The 26,389-nt window shown below is 52.3% G+C and overlaps 1 protein-coding gene across 4 annotated transcripts in view; it reads right to left on the bottom strand.

The window, feature by feature from the left end:
- Slc6a9 (solute carrier family 6 member 9) overlaps positions 1 to 18,543 on the bottom strand; it is a 34,152-nt gene extending 15,609 nt beyond the window's left edge. The window contains exons 1-2 of one of the 4 annotated variants that reach the window (XM_039109142.2): positions 18,321 to 18,543; positions 10,606 to 10,722 (exon numbers count right to left, since the gene is read on the bottom strand). Coding sequence is in view for 2 of the 4 variants with exons in the window: in XM_006238625.5 (XP_006238687.1) it covers positions 4,398 to 4,442 (45 nt within the window). In the remaining 2 variants the exon portion in view is untranslated. Of the gene's footprint in view, positions 1 to 4,397; positions 4,777 to 10,605; positions 10,723 to 18,320 lie in introns of those variants that run through there. The other 3 variants (NM_053818.3, XM_006238625.5, XM_039109143.2) reach the window with 3 other exon arrangements.
- Between the last annotated feature and the right edge of the window lie 7,846 nt (positions 18,544 to 26,389).

The following is a 26,389-nucleotide window of genomic DNA, read 5'->3' as shown; positions in this document are numbered from 1 at the left end:
CTGCACTGGGAGGCTTTGGTATGCCTTCTGCGACACACCCCTATAGAATCCTACATCACTACCTCTAGGGATCTTAGGGCAGGTGCATCTATACCACAGGGCCAGGGGACCATGTTTTGAAGGGTATGGGGCCTGCTAGGGGTGATTTATCTGCATCCAAACAAATATCAGCCACACAGGGCTCCTATCTGTCGGCCTTACAATAACACTTTTATTCTGTCCCGGGCTTGTTTACTTAGGAGCACAATGAAGAACTGTAGCAGCTCCAGAGTCCAAGGGTCGGGTCACAGGACAGTAGTTCCCGTTGTAAAGGGGACAACTGAGGGTCCAAGAACAAGGAAAGGGCAAGGCCCCTGAAAGACACCCATCTCTCCAAAGCTAAGTTCAAAGCCTCTTTTCTGATCTAGGACCACAAGGAGTAGACTCCTGGCCTCTCCAACAAAGTACAGCAGGACCATATTTGAATCCCTAACTCCTACTTCTTCCCTGTCAGAGGGGACAGAGGATGATTGGGGGGAACATGTCAAATCCCCAGCCATATGCCATAGGCTCCTCCAGTCTTCAAAAGCCAGGGTTTAACTGGCACGACAAATACCACTGAGCCTATACACCAGTGAGCCGTGTGCTAACGGATTCAACTGAGCACGCAATGAGGGAAGCTGACGCCCCAGGATAGGAGTTAGACTGGGGCCTGTCACTAGGCACTGACAAGAAGTTATTGCTGAAATTAGGGCTGTCTGAAGACAGGGTCCCCTTCTCTTGTTCATCCCAATGGCATGGTGGTACCCGAGTGAGGAGCCTCACTCATCGTTGGCCCCTGGCCTCCATTCTGGGTACGTCTTAGGTAGCTACATGGTCTAAGTTCTCAGTCGACAGAGGAAGCCCGCCTTTCTATGGGGCTTCTTGAGTGCTCCAGATATATTCTTTGTCTAACTCTCCTCTGGAGGGTTCTCCGTGTCCCAGCTAATCAATCCAGGAAAGGTCTCACTCACTCTCACCCCCTCACTGGTGTGTGTGTGTGTGTGTGTGTGTGTGTGTGTGTGTGTGTGTGTGTACCTGTCCAACCTCATGACTGCTCAGCAAACACTTTACCACAGGCTTAGCCCAGCTCCATACTTTCAATGCTATATAATTTCTTGCCCTCCTTGAATCATCTTTCCTATTTTAAGACCCTCCTTTTTCTTGACCTGCTTCGTCACTAATATTAACCATTCCTTTGGCTCTGAAATGCCTACGAAAGAACGAACCTCTTTGTGCTCACGGTTTGACCCAGACTGTCTGCCTGGCTGCTGCCTAAGAACTTGGATGGGCTAAGTTCCAGTCTTGTCCTGCCCATCACATGTCACCCTGGCTGCCCCTCAACGCCCTTCCTCTCTCCCACCTGCTCATTCTTTCATGGGGAATGAGACGGCTGAGGTGGATTCCCCTTGTGATCTGGCACACAAGTTCTTCTGACTCTGTCTGTGCCTTGCCGCTGCCCCTCCTGGCAGCTCTTCGAAAGACCACTGCCTGAAAGACAGTGTTCCTTCGGGAAAGGGTACCTTACCAGGTACCTAAGCTCCCCCAGGCTGGGCAGCGTGGACTGAGAGCTTTCCTCCCACAACTGAGTGGGGAAACCTGACTGCCACGTACATCCACACATGCATAGACATGTGTACACATGTGTACACACACTCCTCCGTGTACATACTCTCGGGGCCAGCCATGAAGGCTGAAGTATCCATCCTCACATCAGGACTGTGATCCTTCCTAGGTTAACACCCAACTGTCTGCACCCGACTGGCTGAGCCGAGTCCAGTTGCTCATGTGAGTCCTTTGCATAGACCTCTGCCTGGCTTATTTGCTGGGGGAGCTCTTGGAATCAGGATCTTCCACTCTGCTCCAGGCTTGGAGGAAGTGTGAGGTTAGGACCTAGGTAGTCTAGAACCTGCTCCCTAGCAGCCTGGGGCAAGTCCCTTCTACCATAAATACCTCAGTGCACCTATCTCAAGAACCAGGGGACGTCTACTGTGGGCCTGCTAGGTTTTTAGCCCAGGCAGTCCCTCAGGTCTACCAATGTTCTGTGGCTCTACCTTACCTGCAATCCAGCTATTTCTTTACAACAAAACAAACAACAACACCTTTTAAATATTTAATTAATACTAAGTGTGTGTGTGTGTGTGTGTGTGTGTGTGTGTGTGTGTGCGCGCGCGTGCGCGCGCAGAGGTGCTTGTAGAGGTCAGAGGAGAACTTTTCAGGAACTGGTTCTCCTCTTCTGTCTTGGGATCCTGAAATCAACCTCAGGACGTGAGACCTGTGTAGTGTTTGTATGCGCTGAGCTATCTCACAGCCTCAACTATTTCTGAATGTCTCCTCACCTCCCATTAGTGCCCACCAGCTTTATAGACTGCTTTTTTGTTTTCAAAGCTTTCACTCTGTAGCCCAGGTTAGCCTCAAACTCACGGTGAACCTGCCTTGGCCTCCTGAATGTTAAGATTCCAGGTATGAGCCACTACATCTGGCTTTAAAACAACAACAACAAGTTTCATGTGAAAACCCAGAAATCATGGAGGGATAGCAAGCAGGCCCAGGTCTGATGTAACTCCTGCCAATATGAGGTAGGAGGCCCCCTCGTTTCTTCCTCATATGGACACAGAAGCCCAGCCCCGGAACCCAAACTACACTCTGCTCTGGTCGGGGACTCCCACCCTCCGAGGTCAGCATTCAGTGGATATTTTTGTGAATTGTGAATTCCCTCTGCCTGCCCTCTGTAGATATGGAAGAACTCTGGAGCTGCGCTGCAAGGCGGGCTCCTCTGGGACCCAGCAGGCTTCTTGTTTGGGACTCTCTGGCCCCAGGGTTTGCTCATGGGATGAAGTCTGTCCAAGACAAACTCAATGGAGGAGAGCAGGCAAGACCTCACATCCCAGACTGACTTGGAACCAAATCAGATCACAGGCAACTTGCTCGGAATCCCAGTGGGGAAAGGAGGCTGAGCAGCTCTTACAGTCAGTGCTGCCTCAGAAGACCCCGAGGCACCCCGAGGCACCCCCCCCACCCCCGCTCTCGTTCTCCCAAATGCTCAGGGCACACAGTGGCTCTCAAGCAGTACATGAGCATAGCAGGCTTCCACCCTTCACCTGCCGGACATCAAGTTGGACACTCTCAACCACAGACCTCGTCTCTGGCCTTGGAAACCTCGCTCTGAGACGGCCAGAGTCTGGAGCGACAGTGGGGACAGAAGTGATAAAACCTGGCCCATCCTGCAGGGTTCTGAGTGTATTCTACTTCAAGGAATGCACAGAACAAGGCTAGGCCCCTCCCAGGACCCCTTTCTAGGCACCTGCAGAGGCCAGGCCTGCATGTGGCAGCTAAAAGAGACAGGGATATACCTGGTACTGGCTCATTACAGAGACCTGATTGACACAGCATGACCTGCCAATTTTGCAGGCAGCAGACATAAGACCGGCACCCTGAGCACAGCTCCGTTCCAGGTCCTGCGGAGAGTGATGGAGGAGGCCGGGTAGGCCCAGCTATGCCCTCACCTTCCTTCCTGGAGAAGCCTGGCAGCCTGGAAGACTGCACAGAGGCAGCTGTGGGCAGCCTCTGCCTCATCAGTTGGCAGCAGGATGGTACTCTGGGAAGTGGCCCCTGGTTCCTTGGCTCTAGGCAGTCCTGAAGTTTGAGAACAGCCTACATAATGCTTCTCCAAAACCAGCCCACAGGGCCTCAGAGGACATTCCTTCTCTTGCCTTTAGAAGGTCAAGTCAGGATGTCCTCCAGGGGAGAATGATGGCTTTCCCAGCCCCCTCACCCTCACCGCTGCGTTAGCTGTAGTGTGGCTATCATCTTTGCTCAAGTCTCAACTCCCAGGGCTGAGGATACACAGCTCCCACCCCATGCCGGCACTTGCCCTGGACCTTGGCAAACGCTCCAAAGGGTCTCTCTCCTTCCAGCCGAGACTTCTGTCTGTCCCCTTCCCCCCAGCTCTCACCACTGAGCCCATGTACCACACTCCCTGTCCCCCCACTCTCTCTCTCCCCATAGGAGTAACTGCCGTGGCACAGACAATGAGGCTGTATTGATTAGTACAATTCCTGGGCACCTCCGGCCCGTCTCCCCGGGAGCTGGGACAATGTAGCTTTGATACTCAGGGCAGATTCTCAGCAGGTCTTTGGGCTGGGGGAGCCCTAACACCCCCATTCGCCTCCCTCTCACCCCCACCACACAACTAACTCTTCCTGCACTCCTTTGCAGTCCCAGCTTTCTGGGTCACTTTGGCTGGTGTCTGTCTCACTCACTGGCTCTGCCTGCCCCTCCTGGCACAGACCACTTATTCCCTTGCCCCTCCACCAACCTAGCCATCAAGCCTGCCTGGAACCAGGGAGGGAGCCTTGACCTTCTGGAAGGTGACTGACCTGTTCTGGGGAAGAGGTGGCCACAGGTCCGTGAGCCACAGCCATCCTGGGAAGAGCACTAAAAGCACGAGTGTCTCAGCCGCTCATTCACACCTCTGCCAGCTCCAGAACGACACTGACACTGACACTGACGACACATCCCCTGCCTCTCCCACTGCCGGGCTGGGCAGCGTCAATTACTTTCACCTCATCTCCTCCCCAAGTTCAGCCTACCCCCTCCCTGGCACTCCCCCTCTGGCCAGTCCTGATGCAGCCCAGCGAGGGTGCTCCAGAGCTGGAGAAGGAGGCGTGGGGCTGTGGTGTTCCCTTGTTTTCAGCAAGTAACTAGAAACACACATGCACACACACACACACACACACACACACACACACACACACACACACACACGCATGCACACGCAGAATGAGCATATGACAGGGCAGTGAGATGGCTTATTCCTTCCAAGAGCTGTCCTCTAGAGCTGAGTCTGCAGGCTGGGTACCAGTGGGTTCCTAGAAGGGTTGGTGGCTGCAGATGAGTGACGGGCTTTGTTCCCTATAGGATCCGCTGACGGTGCCGGGACAGGAAGGCGGAGGGTGCAGTCCACAGCAAACAGTGTTTAGAGTGAGTGAGTGGTGTAGACTAGGAGATATGGGGTCCCATGCTTGCCCCTCTGGTGAGCAACCAATAAAGATGACGGGGTGTCTTCACAGACGACTGTGATGAGGGCCTAGTGACTGTGCCATTATCTAAAGGAAAATAGCACTGACTTAGACAGTGGCCATTGCCAAGTCCAGACAAAGGGAGGCGGGTGTGGAACAGGGACCAGTGGAGCGCTGAGCTGCACTGCCCGACATCTGAAGAATAGGCTGGGAAATTCTAGCAGTGCCTCCTGACTGCAGTGGACGTTAGTCCACACCTGACCTGTATGCCAGGTTCTGTGTTAGAAAACACCTTTTGTGTGCCATAGCCAGTTCTAAGAGAGCTCCATCATGCAACCCATGTAATCGCTCTCCCCTGAGGCCATACTCATTGGTCAGTTCCTCGCTGGCACCCAGACACCATAAGCCAGAGACTTGGGAAGGTAGGTACAACGTCCTGGTACTAAGGAGGTACACAACCCTCTGAAGATTGCTAAGACCTCGAAGGCCTGGCACACAGTGGGGGTCTTAACAAACAAGAGCATGGATGAATTCCAGCGCAAGTACAGCTCTCCCAGGAGTCTGTAAGCGTGACCTCATGGGGAAATGTTGCTTAGGAGGAAGAAAATCATAATGGCATAGGACCAGGGACTGGAGAGATGGCTCAGTGGTTAGAGTACATACTCCTCTTAGAGAGGACCCAGCTTTGGTTCCAAGCACTCACATCAGGTGTCTCCCAGGAGTCAACACCCTCTTCTGGCCTCCACAGACCCCTGCACATATTCCCGACCCCAGCAGACACATGATTTAAAGAAATAAAATCTTAAAAAAAAGAAAAAAAGCACAGGCTTTAAAATCAGGCAGGCTAGCCATGCGGTGGTGATTCCATTCCAACACTCAGGAGGGGAGGCAGGGGCAGGTTAATCTCTGAGTTCGAGGCCAGCCTGGTCTACAAAACAGGTTCCAGGACATCGAAGACTGAGAAACCCTATCTCAAAAACCAAACCAAACCAAACAAGCAAAACCAATCATGAGGCAGACCTAGGTTCGAACCCCAGATGTCCAGTCTATCAGCACATAGAACCCGAGGCAGCTTGCTCAACTGTCTACTTTCAGTTTCTGCCTCTCTAAAATAGGATAACTGGAGCCAGCTAGTGTTGATGCGAATAGACAGGCGACACCCACTAGGTGCTTCCTATGAGCCAGGCTCTGCCTGGACATTCCATACCTACAGCACTGGCCTGTCAGGAGCCCCACGTGCTCAGCACAGTCTGCGCCCACTTTCTGGGGGCCTTGCATAAGTCAGTCTCCTAAGTGACTTCAGACCCCACTGACACAGCTGCTCGATGGTCTGTGTCATGGACTAAGGCCCCTAGATACTCCCTGACTTCCTGCAGGCACAGATTGAAGGCCAAGGCCCTGCCTGGGCCATTGGCTCCAGGAAGGCCCAGTCACCCATGATGCCCAAATGCCCACTTCCACCCAGGGTGGGCTCTGGGCTCTGGCTGCCCTGCGCTGGGCTGGCTGCCCAGAACAGGCAGCCCTGGCTGGATGGCTTTCCCTGGCTCTGGCCATGGGGACAGGAGGCAGCAGCCCAGCTGGGTCCTGGCTGTAATGAGGCCTCATTAGTGGAATCCAGCTGCTCCATCCCCACTTAAGGAAGCCGACTCCCCCAGCCCCAGCCTCTGACTTTTCTTAATAAGAGTGGGCATGCTTCCAGAGGGGCAAGGAGTCTAGGGACCTTGTTGTCCTCTATGGCTCTAGAGAGAAGGTCCCGCTGAGCTGGACTATGGCATGTGGGGAGTAGGGAGGGCTAGCAGAAGCTGTATGAGAGGGGGTGAGGCTGTGTAGAGCTGAGAAAATGGGCTACACATCAGGATCAGTGGAAGGCTGTTGCCTAGTCCGTTTGGGCCAGAAGGGCACTTCCCTACTGCAAGTGTGGTTTCTGAGCTAAGAGAATTTCTGCATGTGTCAATCCCTAAGCTAGGACAGTGGGCTAGCACAGCCACGGCCTGTGTCAGCAGAGTGCCCACTGAGTGTGAAGCGTAATGTTGGAAGAAATACACTATGATCCAAGGGTGTACTGAGAAAAAACTCACTGTGTGCAGTCTCTGGGTTAGGAAAGCACTCATTCTGCGCTAGGACCTGCAATAGCAGAGTAGTATGAGCTGTTTGCTAAGTCCAAGGCCTGAAAAATGTATATGTGCCAGATGTGGACTAGGTAGGAAAGCACCCACTGTGCGCCCCCTCCCACCCACCCCATTCTGTCAGGAAGGTGCCTACTATGTGCCGGGTCCAATACTAAGAGCTCTGTGTGTCAGCTCATGTTGCGTGAACTATTGTTTACGGTCTCTCGCTACATGAATGACCTGTGTGTGCCGAATCCAGTTCTAGGAAAGAACCAGATGTGGTCAAATATCCACCATATACCCAGCACCATGCTCATGAGTGCCCACTGGGTGGTGGGCCCTGTGCTAAGGGGAAACACCCAATATGTACTAAGTCTGTACTAGTTAGGTATTGGCTACATGCTGAGACTTATACCTAACCCCGTCAGGCCCTTTACCAAGGGAAGGGAGTGCCCAATGTGTGCCAAGCCTTCTCTGCTTGGTGATCTCCCATTGTGTGCCAAGCCTGTACTAGTTGAGCACTTGCTAAATGCCAAGACTAGGCTTGGTGAGCCAGTACCCACCGTGCGCCAGGCCCTGCATAGATGCTGCATGCTGCAGACGGGAGGTACCCAAATCCTCATGCCAAAATATAAGGGAACAGGTCAGGGTGGGGCAGCCTCGGGTGGCCTGTGGCACTCGCAGAGCCTTCTGGGAGTTAGAAACTCTGGCACCAAGGACCCTGGGGTCAGAGTGACTGGGAAGTTTCCCAGTGTCAGAGGCAATCAGTGTGTTTACAAACATGGGAAGAAGTAAGGCCCACCTCACCTGACTAAGATGGCCGACGTGGAGACTTAGCGTGAGATGGTGAGGCGGTGGGGGTGCTTGTGTTGCCTGTTTTAGCCTGTCCTCCTCAGCTCCTGTCCTTGGAGACCTAGCCCTGCTCCACACGTGTACAGAGGCTCTAGGTCTACATGCAAAGACCGCCTCATCCACCCCCTGTGGCCCCAAGCGTCCCAGCTGCTCCCCTGCTTCGAGGCACCCTGGCCAGCTGGGTTCTCTTGCGGCCCTGTCCTAGGAGCCACTGAGCCGTGAGGAAGGCAGCTGAGCTGGCCTGGCAGAGACCATCTGGGCTGAAAGTGGGGGGACGGACACGTGCTGCAAGCATGTGGGCCTGGGCACGTGCTGGGAGGTGACTTGCTCCTCCGTGGGACACCTGCTCCAGAGGCCAGGCAGAAGTACCAAGGATAACACAGAAGAGACCTGAGAGGTCCAGCTCCTCATACTCAGACTTGGAGCAAAGGGTGACAGAAAAGAGGGCTCCATAGTAGAATGCTGGCTGTCAACTCTCTACACAGTAGGCCACAGATAGAGCAGATCTTCTACAGAGAACCAGAAAGATCCAAGGGCCATCAGCTTACACGTACATCCCTCTTCCCACCTCTCCGGGCATCCCCAGGAACAGCCTGCTGGGAAGGAACTCCCTCAGTCCATGCCCTTGGCCTTAGGAAAACACAGCATCCAAGAGGTGCTGACTTAGCTCTTGGGTTAGAGAGAAGAATGGGGCTTGGGAGGGGACGGCTGCCCGGTATACCTCTGAGGCTGTATCCTAGAGACAAACATGAAACGGAGGCAGCATCTGCTCCAAACAGACCCAAGAATAGAGTAGCCCAAGGTCATCAGCAGAACTGAACGGAGGCAGGGATAAACGCATCCACAGGGGTTGCCCATGGGACAGATGCTATGAGCCTCAAAGGCAGCAATGGGTAGAAGCCAAAGGGCAGAGGGCACTAAAGGAAGCAAGCCTCAGCTATCTTTAGGCACATCCTAGTGCTGGGAATGGGAGTCCCAAGGCAGCATTCCCTCCCACAGACAGACAGGCCTGGTCCCGGAAGCTCAGCTAGGGCAGGGATGGTAGGACCTCGTGATTGATGTGTCTCTGTCGCGCCCCGTGCGCATACCCCACCCCCTAACCCCAGCTCTCCTGCCTGTCTACACTGTCCAGGGTTGAGCCAGAGAAAAGGAGCAAGGCCATGGAATGTTCGGAGGGTTTCACTTGGTTCAGAATCTCCATGGCAGGAGGAGGCAGAGCCGTCCCCTCTCACTTGCATCTACAACAATCTAAGACTTCTCAGAGGAAAAGGTCGGGTCCTCTTTGGGTCTTAAGACAGAGTCCAGGGCTGGGGATTTAGCTCAGTGGTAGAGCGCTTACCTAGGAAGCACAAGGCCCTGGGTTCGGTCCCCAGCTCCGAAAAAAAGAACCAAAAAAAAAAAAAAAAAAAAAAGACAGAGTCCACCCTATTGAGTGTGCAGGTGTGGTGATGTCCCTTCGGTGTGTAGAACCCTGATTTCACACTGGCCCAGGTACATGTCTTCCCACCAACAGGAGGTAGGGTGGGTCACTTTAGAGCAGGCTCTAGGCGCTGGGTCAAGGGTTGGTGTCTAAAGGCTTTGAACAGAGCTAGGGGAAGGATCCGAACCTCTTTCAATCTGTTTCCCCAGACCAGAGAGCCCTTGAGAGACAGAAATCTTTGGTGACAGACAGAATTCATTTGGAGAGGGCTCAGTAGAGACCTCAAGCCAACCAGCCTTTAACTGAATACAGAAATCAGTAGAAGGCACAGAAGGGGTGGGGGCCACTAAGGGAGGGGCTATCTTTTGTCCCTGGCTTCCACCTCAGTAACTGTCCATTTTTTCAAGAGCTTCTCCTTGAAACAGGATCCCAAGGGGAAAACGTACAACCTAGCACTTGGGATGGGACGTGCAACTTTCTTCTAGCTCTGCGTCTAATCTGGGACTGGTGAGGTCCTGAACAGGGCTGGAGAAAGAATCAGAACCTCTCTTTATTCCTAGCATTTGGGCGGCAGAAGCAGGCAGCTCCCATCCACAGAGAGAGTCTGGGGACAGTGAAACTCTATCTCAAGAAGGTGAGGGTGTGGAGGGACTTAACCCTTTCTTGAGCTCTAAGGTCAAGAGCAAAGGAAAGGCTGTGGCAGGGGACACAGAGGAATGAAATTACCTGAGAAACTTTGGAGGACTTCTGTTACATCCTGCGATGAGAAGGCCACAGACAAGTGGGGAAAACTGGATGGGGTCTGAGCATGCCCAACGTTGAGTGGGCGTGTGGTACAATCATAAGTGTCTTACTGTCCTCTGGGCAGGACACCCAGTGTCTACTCTAGAGTACCTCTTAGGACCAGGATGGGCTAAATGGCCTCTGCTCCTTGGCAGACCTTTGCTGGGTCTGTGGTAGAACCTGTCCAGTTGCAGGCTTGGAGCCCAGTGCTGTCTAACCTGCTGGGTGAGGGGCTGCCTGCCCGGGCCTGGGGCAGCCCTGGCACTTGGGAGCCCTAGTAGTGCCAACTCTGGCCCTGTAGTACCTCTGAGGCCCCCGTGTCAAGGCAGGCAGCTGGCAGGAGGTCTCCCAGGGCATCGTTTATAGTACCCCCTCCTCCCTAAAGTCTGGCCCCTGTACTTACCAGCATCCCTTTGGCACCTTTTCCTACCATGGTGGCAGTGGGTTGGGGGATCTGGAGATCTGGACCACACCTGCAGACTCCTGCGTTCAGTGCCTCTCAGACAAGAGGCCTCAAGAGCTGTGGGGAAAACAGAGTGAGGTGAGACCAGGCATGCCCTCTGGGCTTTCCAGAACCAGTAGAATGTAAAAGGTTCTGTTTTGTTTTGGGAGGAGGGGGTAAGTAGGGCTGAGGGGGTTCACTGGAGACTAAGAAGTTTATTAGAAAAATTCTCCTAAGCCGGGTGGGGGTGGCGCACACCTTTAACCAAGCACTTTTTTTTCCTTTTTTTTTTTTTCCGGAGCTGAGAACCGAACCCAGGGCCTTGCGCTTACTAGGCAAGCGCTCTACCACTGAGCCAAATCCCCAGCCCCTGGCGCACACCTTTAAACCCAGCACTTCAGACACAGAGGCAGGCAGATCTCTGGGAGTTCAAGGTGAGCCTGGTCTACAGAGTGAATTCCAAGACTGCCAGGGCTAAGTAGAGAAGCCCTTGACAAAACAAATATAAAAACAAAAACAGACAATAGAAAAGTCACTAATGCCACAGACAGATGCATAGAAGGGCATGGTGGGGCCTCTGAAGACAATTCAGGTGCCAGCACCAGAGAGAGGTGGAACAAGGATCTCTAAAGACACCACATGGCGGAAGCGGAAGTCACTTCTTAACTTTTCTGAGCATGGGGTTGGTTTCACAGCCCAAGCCATTCCCAGGCAGGAGGCAGGCAATGGGGACAGGAATATGATAGACACCGAGGTCCAGCGTGGACTTCCCAGGTGAGAACCGGCCAGGATCTCTGTTAGCTAGGGGTTCACAGTATTCCACCATAAACCTGTGGTATCTGTGAGAGGAAGCCTCTGCAGATATTGTGGTCAGAGCGGAGGTTAGATTCTAATGTAACACTCTTAGGATATGGAGCCCACACCACCAGCTAGAAGAACCCAATGTCCCTCTCTCTGTACCCACTCGCTCTGCCAGGCCATTCCTGATCCAGCTCCCTTCTGAATGACCCTGGGGTTCAGCCCTTGCCTCACTGCCTTCTCAGCCCTCCCCCCAGGTCCCTTATTCTCCAGGCTTCCTGTCCCAATGGGCAAAGGTCTATTTTTGACTCTCCAGATGCCCAATCCTATAAAAGATAAAAAAAAAAAAAAATGAACACAGAACTGGGATGGGGTCCAAGTCCCTCATCATCTGTGAGTGACTGCAACCTTTCCCCAGGAAGCAGAGTGGGCGTTCAGCTTGGATCAGTGGCAAGCGCGATGCCTGCCTCCAACCCTAGTGCCTGCCACTCAGCTTGGGCTCGAGGGTGGCTGGGCTTTTGGCCGTGTCACTGGTCATACAGGACACACCAGATGTAGTCACACCTCCTGCCTTTACAACACGGCTATCCAATGGCACTTTGCGAGTCTTTTATCACGAGGCCTGAATGCCATCTCCTTCCCGTGGCCCTCCCAACACTTCTCCAGCAGAATGAGCACACATCTTCCTTTCTGGTTTGTACAAATCTTTACTAGGTCCTTATCACCTCGAGGTACATACATTGGGTCAGAAGCCTATCAGCCCTGAGTCAGTGGTTACCTGAGGGCTTGGAACTGAGTTTCCTTTACTCTTCTGGGCCTAGGTCCTGGCACAGTGGTCAGCTAGCAAGTACAAGCTGAGCTAAACTGAAGGGGACTTGGTGCATCAGAGGTCCTGGAATGAGGTTCTTGCCAACGGGGGTGGGGGTGGGGGTGGGGTGTACAGGAAGCATCTAAGGGCCATGTGGTGGGCAGGTGAGCTGGAGAGGAGGAAGGGAAAACAGGAGGTGCGAGCCGCATGGGGAAGCTCACACCAGCAATGCCAGATGTGGACAGAATACTTTTCAGAAGGATCAACCTTTAGAGAGCCTTGAAGAGTTCTCAAAAGAGTCGTGGGAGGAAAACCTGGGGTTAGGTGGACTAGGTGGTTCAACTCTCACTGGGCCGGGTCCCAGGAAGATGTGGCTCTGCCACTAAGTCTATTCAGAGTCACTTGCTCACCAATAGCCACCTGTCAAAGGCCACCTCTTGCCCACAGGAAGTCACAGAAGTCCCGAGGAAAGGTAGGCCGCTGTTTATTTATACAAATCAGCCCTTGATTCATTAGGTCCTTTGTTGCCCTGGCTTGGTTTCCTCTTCTCTGGGCAGGGATGAGGGGGAAGTAAGCATCCAGTGCCTAGGGCTGGATTCCCCCTCTCAAAGGTATTCACTTAAAGAAGCCATGCTCGCGGCTTTGGTGTTTTGGTGGCAGTTACAAGAGGGCTATGCCCCTCAAAAGGCAATCATACTTTTGAGTTCTTCAATCACTCAACCCTTTGGCAAGTAGACTTGACTTCCCAAAGTTGCCTTTTTACCAAGGACCAATAATGACAAAGATGGGAGCAGGGGTGGGGGACGATATTGTTATGATCCGCCTCCTGGGCTGGAAGTCATGTCCTCTGGGCAGCTCGGTAAACTGAGAATGTCCTCGCTCTGCATCCACAGAGTCTTCTCACCGGGCTACTCTGAGGCTTACAGTTGAGGAGACTCAGAGAGGCCAACAGCTAGCCTGGAAAGCTTGATTGAACTGTTACACCACACATCACACCCAGGCAGTCAGTGGACCAACTGTAGAACAGTTCCTGCCCTCTGGGGGCTTGGGCACCAGCAAGGCTAAGACCACTTACATCTATAGCAGAAGAACGAGGGGGTATGAGGCTCTGTTGCTTTTCCTGCCTTTACCATTTCCAGGGAATGGCCCCATCAGTGTGAACATCTGGATATTCAAAAGGAATCAGTGGAGAACCAGGGGTAGAGGTCAGTGGAGGAGCTTGATCAGCATGCTGGGACCCTGGGTTGGAGCCACAGCAGTGGAGAGGGGGGAAATGTACCCATCAAATGCCTACATTACGCCAGACACCCCACCAGGTGCCGAGGAGCTGGAATACCCAGACCTGCTCCAACCCAGACATGGAGTAACACCGACCAGCAGCAGGTCACTCAGGGTCACTGTAGAGTATCATGAAGACTCCAGGTCTGGGATTTGATAGGCCTGGGATGGATCTGGTCTCAGGCACTCACCACTATGATTCTGGGTGTTTTCTGACCTCTTCGAGTGACTAGTCTCAGTCTGGAGGATGTAGCTGAGAATTCCCTTAAGACTTGGGGTTAGGGCTAGGGTTGTCTCTGCCTAATTTCTGTGTCTGTTACAAGTTCTTCCTATTTTCTTCCCTTTCCATCCATTCATCTTCTTAAAACCCTAAAGTTTCAATCCCCTGGTAGGGTTTTACACAGCCAACAGTAACTGGCCTGAACTGGTTAGCAGGCATTTTAGGGCTGGCTACAACTATATTCATTTGCTCACACACAGGTACTGCTGGGCAGGCCTGTGCTTGGCACCAGGCACACAAAGGTCTCTCTGCCTTCCTACATCCTAGGGGAGGCAGTGGGAAGTCAAACCAAGTAATCACAGATGTGGATAAACAGGTGCTGGAGGAACTCTCTGTATGCACTCCATAGCAGGTGAGGCTTCTCTGGGCAAAAGGACAATTGGCAGTGGGCAGGAAGTGAAGAGGGCAGAGGTGACTGGAGAAAATGAAACTGGCACAGCTCTGGTGGCCCAAGAGGAAGGCAAAAGAGATAAGCAGGACAAGAACCTTTGGGGTCTGGATGTCCATCTTCGTCCTGACGCCACTGGTGGCTATTAAAGGCTTTTAAGCAGAACAACTGGAAGGAGAGTGGATTGCTGGAAGGTGCATTTCGAAAGTGCCACTCCTTGGGCGTGGTAGTGCCCTCCTATAGTCTCAGATACTCAGGAAGCTAAGAAGGTAGGGTCATCTGCACCCACAAGTATGAGAATAGCTTGGGCAACAGAGACAGACCCTATCTCAAAACAAACAAACAAAAAAGGGGAACAGTCAGATGTGGTGGTTCACACCTTTAATCCCAGCACTCAGGAGACAGAGGCAGGTGGACATAGACTCTTTGAGTTTGAGGCCAGACTGGTCTACAGAATGAGTTCCAGAATAGCCAGGGCTACACTGAGACACCTGTCTCAAAAATAAAATGAAAAAAACAAAAACAAAAACAAAAATGGAGGGGGGAAAAAAAGGAGAGATATGTATGGGTCAGTGGTTAAGAGCACTGGCTACTCCTTCAAAGAACTGGAGTTTGAGTCTCCACTTACAGGGGGCTCACAACCATCTGTAACTCCAGTCCCAGGGATCTGAGGCCTTCTTCTCCTTGGGCACTGCACACATATGACACTGACACACACTCTCTCTCTCTCTCTCTCTCTCTCTCTCTCTCTCTCTCTTAAATATCAGAGAGAGACTATGAATCACTGTAGGTAGAATGATGAGAAAAGACCGAAACACTTGTGGAAGAAAACCATTGATGAGGACCGGAATGAGCCCTGACAGAGAGGAAGGGGCTTAGAGGGCGAAACTGATGACGGGGAAGGAAGGGGGCACCAATAAGGGAGATCTAGACAGTAACAAGATGGAACTTGGAAATGAAGTGACTTCCTGCGGGTGTCGAGAGAGAATGAAGGGCCTCTGCCTACAGTTGAGGCAGTGAGAGGAAGCTGGTTCCACAGTCAAGAAGCTCGCTACAGGTTTAAAGATGGGAGAGGAGGTCTGAAGTAGACAACATGGCTTTGGACTCTGTGAGCCACCAAGACTGATGCTGAGCGGGTCCCAGAGCCCTTTAGTACTTGTGACTTTCCTCTTCCCTAAATGGGATGGTCAAATCACCTCTTTCTTCCCCCCTTAAAGAGGGAAGGCTTTGTTTTTGTTATGGTTTCAAAGGCTGGAGTACTGACTGTAGAACTGGTCTACTGGTTCCCTCGGGAAGGAAGCTTCAATTTCTTGGTGAGCAGGAAACAGCCAGGTGGACCAACTTAGAAACATGCATTTATTTGTATTCTTAATTACATACGTGTATGTGTGAGTGTATGCATGTGAGTACAGGGAAGCCCAATCCCTTAGAACTGGAGTTACAGGTGGTTATGAGCCCCACAACAAGGTTGCTGGGAAACTTCGTGTCTCCTGCAAGGGCAGGATGCAGGCATTTTTTAAAAAGGATTTTTTGGTGGTTGTTTTATTTGTTCCTGTTGTTGTTGAGACAGGGTTTCTTTGTGTAGCTTTGACTATTCTAGAGCTCTGTGGACCAGGCTGGCTTTAAACTCAAGAGATCTGCTTCCCTCTGCCTCCCAAGTACCGGGGTTAAAGTCTTCCGTGACACCACCACCCAGCTTATTTTTAATTTTTGTTTGCATGTATGTGTGTGAACGCATACATATAGGGGCGGGACAGAGGTCGAGGGAGCGCCTTCAGAGGACATCACATTCCCTGAAGCTGAAGTTATATGCGACTGTGAGCCTCCGACATTGGTGTCGGGAACTATAGGTCCTGCCTGGCCTTCTGGAAGATCAGCCAGCCCCAGTCTGCATTCTTAACCACTGAGCCATCTTTCCAGCCCTGAGGTAGATCAATTTAAGGGATCTCTCTGAACCAAGCCCTCACTAGTAACTGAAGGCAACAGGTTTCCCTAACCTCAGGTACTTCACAGTTTGGAAAGGGGACACTTAGTCCTGATTCACTACCACAGGAGCGTTAGGACAGTTTTGGGTGCATAAAGTGTTCTGTTTGGGGCCCCAAGTCAGCTATGTGCTGCAGTCTTCAGCTTTCTCAGAGGCTTCCTGACTCCCCACCTTTGCTCAGGCAATAGTTCCCTCCCTCTCTAAGGTTCTCTGGTCCCCAGTTTTCACCGCTACAATGCCATTATCTTCATGAAGCCTTCCTCCACCTTCTTCTGCTGTCATTCTTTCCACAGTAGCCCTCAAGAATGCAGTACAGCATGCTGATTGCTAATCGAAAGTGCAGGCCGTCCCACCTTCTCTCTCTCTGAAGAGCTCTGCCAGAGCAGTGGTGTGATTCTTCACTGTCCTGAGAACTATACTACCTTAGTCGTAGTCCCGCTGAGCATAAGGAGTAGGGGGGCATTTTCCTTGAGGTCTTTGAAACACTTGGGCATGCTCAATGTTCTCCACTGGTCCCTACCCAATCCTATCGCCTACTCTCTAACCATTTGCCTCTCATTTTGCAGACGTCTTTAACCTCTCAGGTGTTCTTGCCCATCCTTTGCCCTCTATCCTTTATCTTCTAGTGGTTATAGCCTCAGATTTGCTTCAATTAAGAAATAGTACCAGTCAGTGGTGGCACGAGCCTTTAATCCTAGCATTTGGGAGGCAGAGGCAGGCAGATCTCTGAGTTCAAGACCAGCTAGTCTTCAGAGAAAGTTTCAGGACAGCCAGGGCTACACAGAGAAATTCTGTCTCAAAATACAAAAGCAAAAAAACAAGAAGTAAAAATAGAACAGGTTTTGTGAGGGAGCTGTCAGAGGCTGGGTGGGTATGCGGCTCCTTTAAGAGTGATTGGTGAGGGGCGTGGCCTACGAAAAACAGGCCCGAGAGGGGGTGCGGCCCCTTTAAGTAGCTGCTGGGCCAGGACTTGGGAGGCCCGGGACGGGCAGGCAGTACGGGGTGCGGTCACTTTTGAAACCCTGGCACCACCCGGAGTGCCCACTTCCTCGAAATGAGACCGGTTCGCTTTAATCAGTGTGCAAGGTGTGTTGGGGGGCGGGCGTTACATCAGCCACCACGTGTGCATCTCTCAGCTGGCGAGAAGGATGCCGCCCCGCCCCCCGCGGTGGAAAAGTACCGGGGTGCCGAGGTCCCCGCCCCCTTGCCCCGCCCCCGCCCGTCCTCGGCCCCTCCCGGGTCTGCCGGCGAGCCCCCTCCCGGCTCGCTGGCCTCAGCTCCCGCCCGTGCGTGGCTGCCTCCTGCGGGGTACAGGCTAGGGGCAGGCGCCCCGGAGCTGCGGGAGACCAGGCCTCACCTGTGGCCGCCCGCACTCGACCCAAGCACGCCCAGAAGGAAGGCTAGAGTAAAGGCTCGAGTGGCAGGACGTGGATTTTTCCCCCCAGAGTAACAGCCCCCCAAAACCACTCTCCACCCCTCAGACCCTTCCCAAATCTGCCGCCACGCGAGCCGCGGACAAAAGAGAACCGGAGGGTGCTGGGGCTCTTCCTCGCTGCTTCCCAGGAACCACGGGCGCGCGGGAACCCGCACCCGGCGGGCGAGTGGGCGGGTAGATTAGGAAGGCCGCCGGCTGGAGCGGCCAGATAGGTAGTCAGGACGGCTGGGAGAGGAGGTGGGGCGAGAGGTTGCACGCGGAGCACAGACCCCGTTGCCGGCTCCCGGCCGCGGCAGACCCACCAGCGCCCCAGAAAGACCGAAGACGCTCTTCGGTTCCGGCGCTGCGCGCACAGCCGTGTACCAGCCGCCCCCGACCGAGCCGGCGTCGGCACGCAGCGCACCCCCCCATTCCGAAATCACCCCCCCCCCCGCGCGCGCGCCTGCTTTAGTTCCTTGGTGACAACGATGACACACAGGCTTACGCACCTACCCAGACCTTCGTGGCGAGAAAGACATCCCGGTGCGAGCACTCACACTCTTAGCCACAGATGCCCGCAAGCAAACGCTATCGCATCCACGCACCACACACACATCCAAACGTTGGTCCTGGGGCTCAGCCTCCCAGAGTCACAGAAACGCCCAGAACCACGACTGGACAGATCAAGACACGGGTCGCAAAGCCCCCTTTCCCCAGCTCTCTTACCATACTGCAGCCCCCGGCCCAGGCGTGCTGGGTCCGCACCGCGGTGCGCCCAGGTGGCTTTCTTAAAGGGAAAGTTGCATCAGCCTCCCGAGGCTCTCTGCAGCCGCCAGTCCTCCCGCCCCGCCGCGTTGCTCGCCGCTCCTCCAGAGCTTGTTGTGTTTTGGTTTCGGGGAGGCGGGGGCTAAGAGTTTGGTGAAAGTTTGGAGAGTGAAGAAGGCTTGAGAAACCTAGCCAAGTCCCTCCCCTGCCTGAGCGGTTCCCCTGGCCGCCCTCCCCCGCCCTGGTCCCATCTCCTCCCTCCCGCGTGCCGACTACTCAGGCTCCTCCTACCAGGGAATAAGATTACAAGTGGCTCTAGTTTTCAGATGATTGATCTTCACGAAGCCCAAGGAGTGGGGCTCAGGAAAGGAGTCCCCATCTCCTTTGCCTCTCTGTCCTTCAGTTGGGATCCTTGGAAGAAGCAGATGTCCTCCCCTTCGGGCTAGGCTTGGAACGAAGCCAAAAGGCCTGGGGCGCTTTGGGGGGCTGGGGCTGCAGTTAGCCCGCCAGGCCCCTGGCCTTCTGCGCCTGCGTTTCCCTAGAGAGAAGTCAAGAGCAAATTCCGTTCCCTTTGGAGTAGCGCCTCTAGAGACTGTGGGCACTGCTGAGTAAAGCCTGGGACCCATTCCTTAAAACTGCAAGGCTGGGGTGCCCTTTCTCTGAGGCTGCCTACTTCAGGTGCCTGGATTGCAGTCTCTGCCAAAAGGTGCTTTGTTGAGCCTCAGTTCCCTCTTCTGCAAAGTGGAGAGGATGAACTGAGGAAATGCATACCCCTATGAAATGCATTGCTTCAGACTGGCAGTGGTGCCTAGCATCTGGAACAGGCTTCCACTTTTGCCTACCTTTAGCAAACCGCCAACCTTCCATCAAACCAGAAGATTGCCAGAAGACTGCTGTGGCTTCGCAGGTGCTCGGCAAAAGGCCCTAGTCTGGAGAGACATGTTCCGGACTCCACTCTGCACCCCAAGTTCTCATCATTTTTCTGGCCAGGAAACTTGCTTGTTTATTGACATCCAGTCTCCAAAAAGCAGGTGCACCCATGTCAAAATCGCGCACAAGACCAACTGGTGTGAGAAGCCACCTTATTAATTTATAATCACTGAAAAAGACAACAGCCAGCACACTCCCTTCAGCTCGGCTTCTCTCTAACACACAGGTCATCCGCAGCCTTTTTCCAGAACTACCTCTATATACTGCTCTCTACAGTCACGGAACTCACAATCTGTTCATTCTGGAGATTTGAGCCGATCTAGGAAGACACTTATGTCCCTTTTGAGTTTGCCCTTGAACACAGCAGATACAGTCTGTTTGGGGTTTATAGTTTCCAATGAACTAACTTGTACGAGTTTTGTGTAGAGTAGGGAGGGGACACACACATGTCAATCTACCTAAGCAATCTGTTGTGTCTGTGGCCTTTGACTATGCTTATAGAGAAGATTCTGGAAGTGTAACTGTGGGTCCTGCAGCCGGCTGTGTAGTTGTGTGTGTGCTCAAGTCCTGGGTCTGGGCTGATAGTGTCTAAACACTTCTCGTCTTTCCTACCAGGAGTCAGCTCCCTCTACATCCTGTTTAGTCTCTCAGATCCAGCCTCCTCTTAGATTATCCAAATCGGCTCCTTCCCAAGACAGGGAGAGGAGGCTGTTGGGAGACGTTGCCAGGTAAAGGGAAGTTTGGGGTTGAGAGAGAGGCTTCAGTCCACCATATAGGGATGAGATGGACCTAAAAGATATGAAGAGAGCTCTAAGAAAATGTTTAAAGCTTGATTTTGAAGTTTTCCTTTTTTAAAATTTTTACGTATTTACTTATTCGCGTTACATCCAGATTGCAGTCCCTCCTCCTGGTGCCCCCTCACACACAGCCCCTTCCACATCCCCGAATGTTTTTTGTTTTTTGTTTTTTTTTTTTTTCTTTCCTGGAGACAAGGTCTCACTATGTAGCTCTAGCTGACACTGATCTCACTATGAGACTAGACTGGCCTCCAACTCAATGATCCACCTGCTTCTGTTTCCACAGTGTTAGGGTTAAAAGCTTTTATGCTGCGGTGTGTGTGTGTGTGTGTGTGTGTGTGTGTGTGTGTGTGTGTGTGTGTGTACAGGAGAAGAGGGCTTGTTTTGTTTTGTTCTTGTATTTTTTTGTTTATCTGCTTTTGGGGGTTTTTGTTTTGTTTTGCTTTTTGAGACAGTGACCATATATATGCAGCTCTGGATGGCACAAAACTTGCTATATACTCCTGGCCGGCTTTGAACCTCTGGCAGTTCTTTTGCCTCTGCCTCTCTTGTTAATGGCCCAATAAGAAGTAGGTCCCTTATCCACTCTAAGGAACCCATTTGAAGGGGAGATGATATAAGGATACTGAGAGCTAGACACCAAGGCTACGCACCAGCTCAGGGCTGAGGCCGAGGGAGGTTTGAGGAAGAGGAGGAGTGCAGAATTAGTATTACCAGAGAGTTTGGGATTTGAGGAGCAACCTAGTGCTTAAGCTCAGGGTTTGAGGAAAAGATTATTATCTTAAGGGCATTTGGAGAAATTGGACGTGCTGACTATGAGGTTTTTTGCTGGTTAACAGTGACAAAGCAAAAAGATGTGTGTATGTATATGTGTGTCTGTTATCCATCTGATTAATAAAAAGCTTCAGACAGCCACACAGTTGCTTGCAGTAGGTCTTGAAGAGAGGCTCGAGGGAGACACTCCATGGTGAAAAGTTGTCTCTGGGAGACAGGGACTAGAGTTTCTGGTTTTTTCCAATCAGAATGAATTCTCAGGGGAAACAGGTCTGGGCCTAGCCCAGGTCAGAACTGGGATGGCCTTCATGCTTAATGGGGAGGTCTCCGCCCTGGGCAGATGGCCCACAGGAAGAGCCAGTGGGAGAGGAGGATGGTCAGGTCTGACAGACAGGAGGAAGGATGGGGACAGATCCCAGTGGCCTGCTACCTGAGGACAGGACAGCAAGCGGGCAGGCAGCGCTGGACCACACCCACTGCTTGCTGAGGCGTGCCCCAGGAACCTCTTGTTACAGCGTTATTTCCTGGGAAGGTTGTACCCAGCAGCAGATCCCCCAGTGCTGGCTAGGTGCCTGTCTGTTGTCACCAATAAGCCAGCAGGATTAAATCCTGAAGGCTTAACCGGAGTCCAAATAGCTATAGAAGAGGGAGAGCAGACTTGAGCCACTTTTAGAGGCACCTTGATGGAGGTGTGCCCAGTACACTACTGAGAAGCCGACAGTGTTCTGTACTTTAAATTTGAGTGTGGCTTGCTTAGTGGTCCCTACCTCCTTACAGTCCCAGCCTAGGGGGCTAGGAAGCATCGCCAGGAGGATCCTGTCTTGGCTTTGCTCTCAGAATCATCCTCTCTTGAACTTGAAACCCAACCACCATTACACAACACCTTCCCTGCCCTGACCTAGTGTGGAACAGCTGTTTAAATCCATGGGTTCCTCCGGGGCTCCACGTGCTCTTGGGTCATCTTATGTCACCCTCACTCATGACAGCTTAAGTCAATCTAGGCAGGACCTCAGTGACCACAAATGAAACCAGGCATGCAGACAGGAAGCATTGACCTTGGCCCTGTCCAGGCAGTCCTCCAACCCCCCAGAGCAGTCAATACCTGGATTCTTAAACACCTTTATCAGAGCTTTACAGTGCCACAGGAGCCAGCATTCCCAGACTGTGTGGGACTCAAAAAATCCATGCTCACGGTACAGCTATCCCTCCAAGTGTTCCTTTGGCATCCAACTTGCAAAACACCATTGTCACAGGTCACCGGAGAAGAAAAGAGGTGGCTCTACGTGACTGTGTGAGCTGAAGTAGGCTAGAGGTAGTGATGACAAAAGTGGAGATGCCCACCTCACACTCCCACCGAGAGCCTGGAGAGGGCCTGCTGAAAGAATGGCTTTCCTCAGGCCCCACCCACCTCTGGTCACAAGACCTATAAAATGCAGCGACCACCTAACCAAGTATTTGCTGAGTATCTATTGTGTGCTGAGAATTGTGTCCCTCTCCGAGAATATGGCCCTGAGTAAGAGGGGTCTCTCCCCAACATACACACATGGGGTGTTTGATGTGTATCATTGTTGGAGTGTTGCTGTGTAGTCCAATATGTGGCCATCTGGAGTCCATGTGTGGCCAAGGGCATGGCTGTGAGAATGAGTACTATGGCATGCATTATATAACATGGTGATGGGTGACCAGGAGCAGTATTCACACGTCGATGTGTGTGACCAGCAGTCTATGCTATGATTCTGTGTTCACCCGACTGGCCGTTCCAATGATCCCTCCCTCCTTGGTGCTGTTCCAAGGATGGGATGGAAGGTCCCTCAGACTCCCAAATATTGAGTCTCTCTGTGAGGAGGACAGGGCTGGCTCCAGACCTGAGGCTGATACCCAGTGTTTCCCCATGGTGGGATAAACTCTTTCCACTGTTCCTGTTCCCAATGAACCCAGAGCCTCCATGGATGGGGAGGACAGGAAGAGGAGTGGCTATGTGTGAAGCAGCCAACACCAAAATAGCTCTCTACCCTGGGGGAGGATCCTGTGACACCACCCCCTGCTCCCAGTCCAGCTGCTGACCTGGTGCCTGGGGAGCACTTCTTTCTGATCCCACTTTCCCAGCTTCTCTTGGACTTGAATGATGGACCAAGCTTCCCCACAAGTGATGACATCACAGGGAATGAAGTTGCTGGGAAGAGAGCCCTTGAGGGCTAGAGACAGGGTGGCCTGTTGCCTAGGTGGGTGGGGTTCCTTCTGCTGGCAAATCTTCCTACAAGTCCAAGCAGCTGAGAAGGCAGGGCTGGATAAGGCATGTGGGGTACAGTGGGGGGGGGTGCCTTATCTGTCCCTGACACATGTCTGATAAGCCTCTTACCAGGGCCTGGCCCCAGGGAGCAGGTGTGGAGCTGGCTGGAAGAGGGGAAAGGCCAGCTGGGGCTGGCTCAGTACCAGGAAAGACAGCAGGGACAGAAGTTGTGGCACAACCCAGGAAGGGGAAGGAAGTCTGTCTCTCTGAGGCCTGTGAATTGGTGCTCAGAATCCTGCCTCCCAGCATTGGCACCCCCGGTCCTCTACTCCTGAGACTTGGAACCCATGTCTTCAGGCTGCCTCCGTGCTGGGAGCAGTGTCTGAAGCTTGGCATTGTGTGGGATTAAAGGATTTGCCCAGTGGGGGAGTGGGAGAAGGGAGCCTGGTGTATGGGAACTGTACGTGCTCCATCCCAATCAGTATCTTCCCCTAGAGTGTGCCTTGCTTGCCTAGAAACATACAGGAGCCGTAGCTGGGTTTTCCAGAACCTTCCCTGCCTCAACACACCGGTACACCTCCCTAGTCTGCAGAGCTCCCCAAACTTCCTGGGACATGTGCTTCCTGGGACAAGCCTTCCTGGGACATGTGCTTCCAACAAATTCCACAGACACCTTGGAGCCCTGGTGCCCTCTGGTGACAAGAGCCACACATGGCAATTACCATGACTCCTCAGGTCACACTGGGTCAGACAGTGTACTATCATCAGCCCGGTTATTTCATGTTATCTTCGCATCAAATTTGTAAAGTAAAAAATAATCTCCATTCTCTAGAACTGAAGACGTACAGGTTAAATAATTCTGCAATTAATCAGTGGTGAAGATTGAACTTGAGCCCAGGCTGGCACGTGTCCAAAGTCTATGCTATCAGAGAATGCACAGACTGCTTAGAGAGTGTGTGTACATGGATGCTTGAGGCAGACGATGTTTAACAGAGGGGCCATTCTGGTCTCTGAGGGTCAGGAATGAGTCTGTGACTGAGGGTCCCTGGCTGTGACTATGAAACAGTAAGAACTGGTTTGGACACTGTGAGGGACTTTTCTTTGGCTTTTATGTGACTGTGCAGCTGTAATAGACACATGGTTCAGCTTGTTACTTATGTTGTGTGAGAGTAGCCACAGCAGTGTGTGTGTGTGTGTGTGTGTGTGTGTGTGTGTATGTGAGAGAGAGAGAGAGAGAGAGAGAGAGAGAGAGAGAGAGAAAGAAAGAGAGAGACAGATAGACAGACACACACAGAGACAGGCAGACAGGCAGACAGACAAAGGCAGATGGCATAGACAGACAGACAAAGGCAGGCAGGCAGGCAGGCAGGCAGGCAGGCAGGCAGAGAGAGAGAGAGAGAGAGAGAGAGAGAGAGAGAGAGAGAGAGAATAACTGTGTGACTGTATTGGGGACATTCTGCAGCTAGTGGGGTTGTGGGAGGAGAGAAGGTGATGGAGGGCCCTGAGTTCCCAGCGCCACTAGACTTTTGAGTCCCAGGACTGTGTCGGCTCCCCGTGACATACATGATGAATGGCTTCACATGCCTGATACAGTCCCCTGGGGCCGAATTTTCATTCTCTCCTCCCCCACTTTTTATTTTTTTTGAGGAAGTAAAGCAAATAGTACTGCGGATGGAGTTGGTCTTCATTTTTTTCCATGAGGTATTTGTGAAAGCATTTTTCATGCCTTGGAGTGAGAGCTTTGTTAAAAGAGTCATTTAAAGAGAAAAGTAAATGGGCCGAAGAACTGTGCAGGTGAAAGTGCCTGGTGCTTGCGGCACATGCCTGATGAGGTGAATTCTGAACTTCTGTGGACGCCCAAAGCGGTAACGGAGGTCAGGAATACCAGTGTGCCTATGGTGAGATGGGAGGCAGAGACAGGAGAATGAATCCACAGAAACGGGTCAGCTAACCCAGAGCAGAGCATGAAGTGCAGTGGTAAACAGGAGATCTTGCCTTGAACAAGGTGGAAGGGGAGGACCAATATCCAAGATTGTCCTGACACACACACACACACACACACACACACACACACACACACACACAAACACACACGGTGACATGCACATGCCTTCACACACAGACACATACATACATAACACACATACACGTATAATAAATATTTTAAAAAGTAAATATGGCTATTGTGTTCTCTTATTACCCAGGCTGCGATTGGAACTGACTATGTAAGCCCAGGCTGGCCTCAAATTCACACTGAGCCTTCCTTCTCAGACAGATTGCCGCACTGAGATTGTAGGGGTCATATGTATACACCGCTGTGCCTGGGTCAGTGGTTGTAATTCTTTAATTTGAACAGTTCTGAGATGTTAACGGACCCTGGTGAGTGCAAAGACCCTCTCAGGGTGTCCACAGGCAACAGCTGTTTGCTAACAATAATGAATCATTACCTGTCACTTTGACTCATTGATATTGTCACTTAGGACACCAGAGTGACAGTGAGTAAAATGGCTGGCATGTAAGCAGGGGTCGAGGAACTTGGCACCTGACTAGGGACTATGCACTGAGTTGTTTTTTCAAAGGAAGGGGTCTGAGGGCTAGGTTTGTTTAGAGATGTCCTGATTTTTTTATGTGTATGCATGTTTCGCCTGTGTGTGTGTGTGTGTGTGTGTGTGTGTGTGTGTGTGTGTGTGTGTGTTGACTGCATAGTCTGAAGAGAGCATCAGATCCCTGGCTGGATCTGGAGTTACGAATGGTTGGAAGCCACCATACAGTGACTGGGAATCAAGCCTCGGTCCTCTACAAGAGCAAAATATACTCTGAGCTACTTCTGCAGCCCCAACTAACTTGCTTTGTGAGCCAAGGTCCGGTCCAAAGTGCTGGGAGAACAAGTGTCCAAGTGTTGAAATTACAGGTGTCCAGGTGCTGGGGAAACAGGTGTCCAGTTCCTGGGCGAACGGGTGTTCAAGTACTGGGATTACAGGTGTCCAACTGCTGGGATTACAGGTGTCCAGGTGCTGAGCAAACAGGTGTCCAAGTGCTGGGCAAACAGGTGTCCAAGTGCTGAGATTACAGGTGTGTGCTTCCACACCCTGCTCAATGATTGACTGTACTTAACCCTTTATCCCATGCCTTTTTAGTATTGTGTATGGTAAATGGGAAGTATACTTTATTTACCAGAATAGTGGGCTGCTGACCCACACGGAAAGCAGAGTGCCCACCGACTAGAGTGGGGATCCCTGAGAAGGAGGCAGATCCTGAGATGTGCTCAGGGTCTGGAATGACTGGAAGCTCATGAGCAG

Source organism: Rattus norvegicus, chromosome 5 (assembly GCF_036323735.1).
Source record: "Rattus norvegicus strain BN/NHsdMcwi chromosome 5, GRCr8, whole genome shotgun sequence".
Lineage (NCBI taxonomy): Eukaryota > Metazoa > Chordata > Mammalia > Rodentia > Muridae > Rattus > Rattus norvegicus.
Note: the sequence above shows the minus strand (reverse complement) of the source record. Positions and strands in the feature narration are given on the sequence as shown.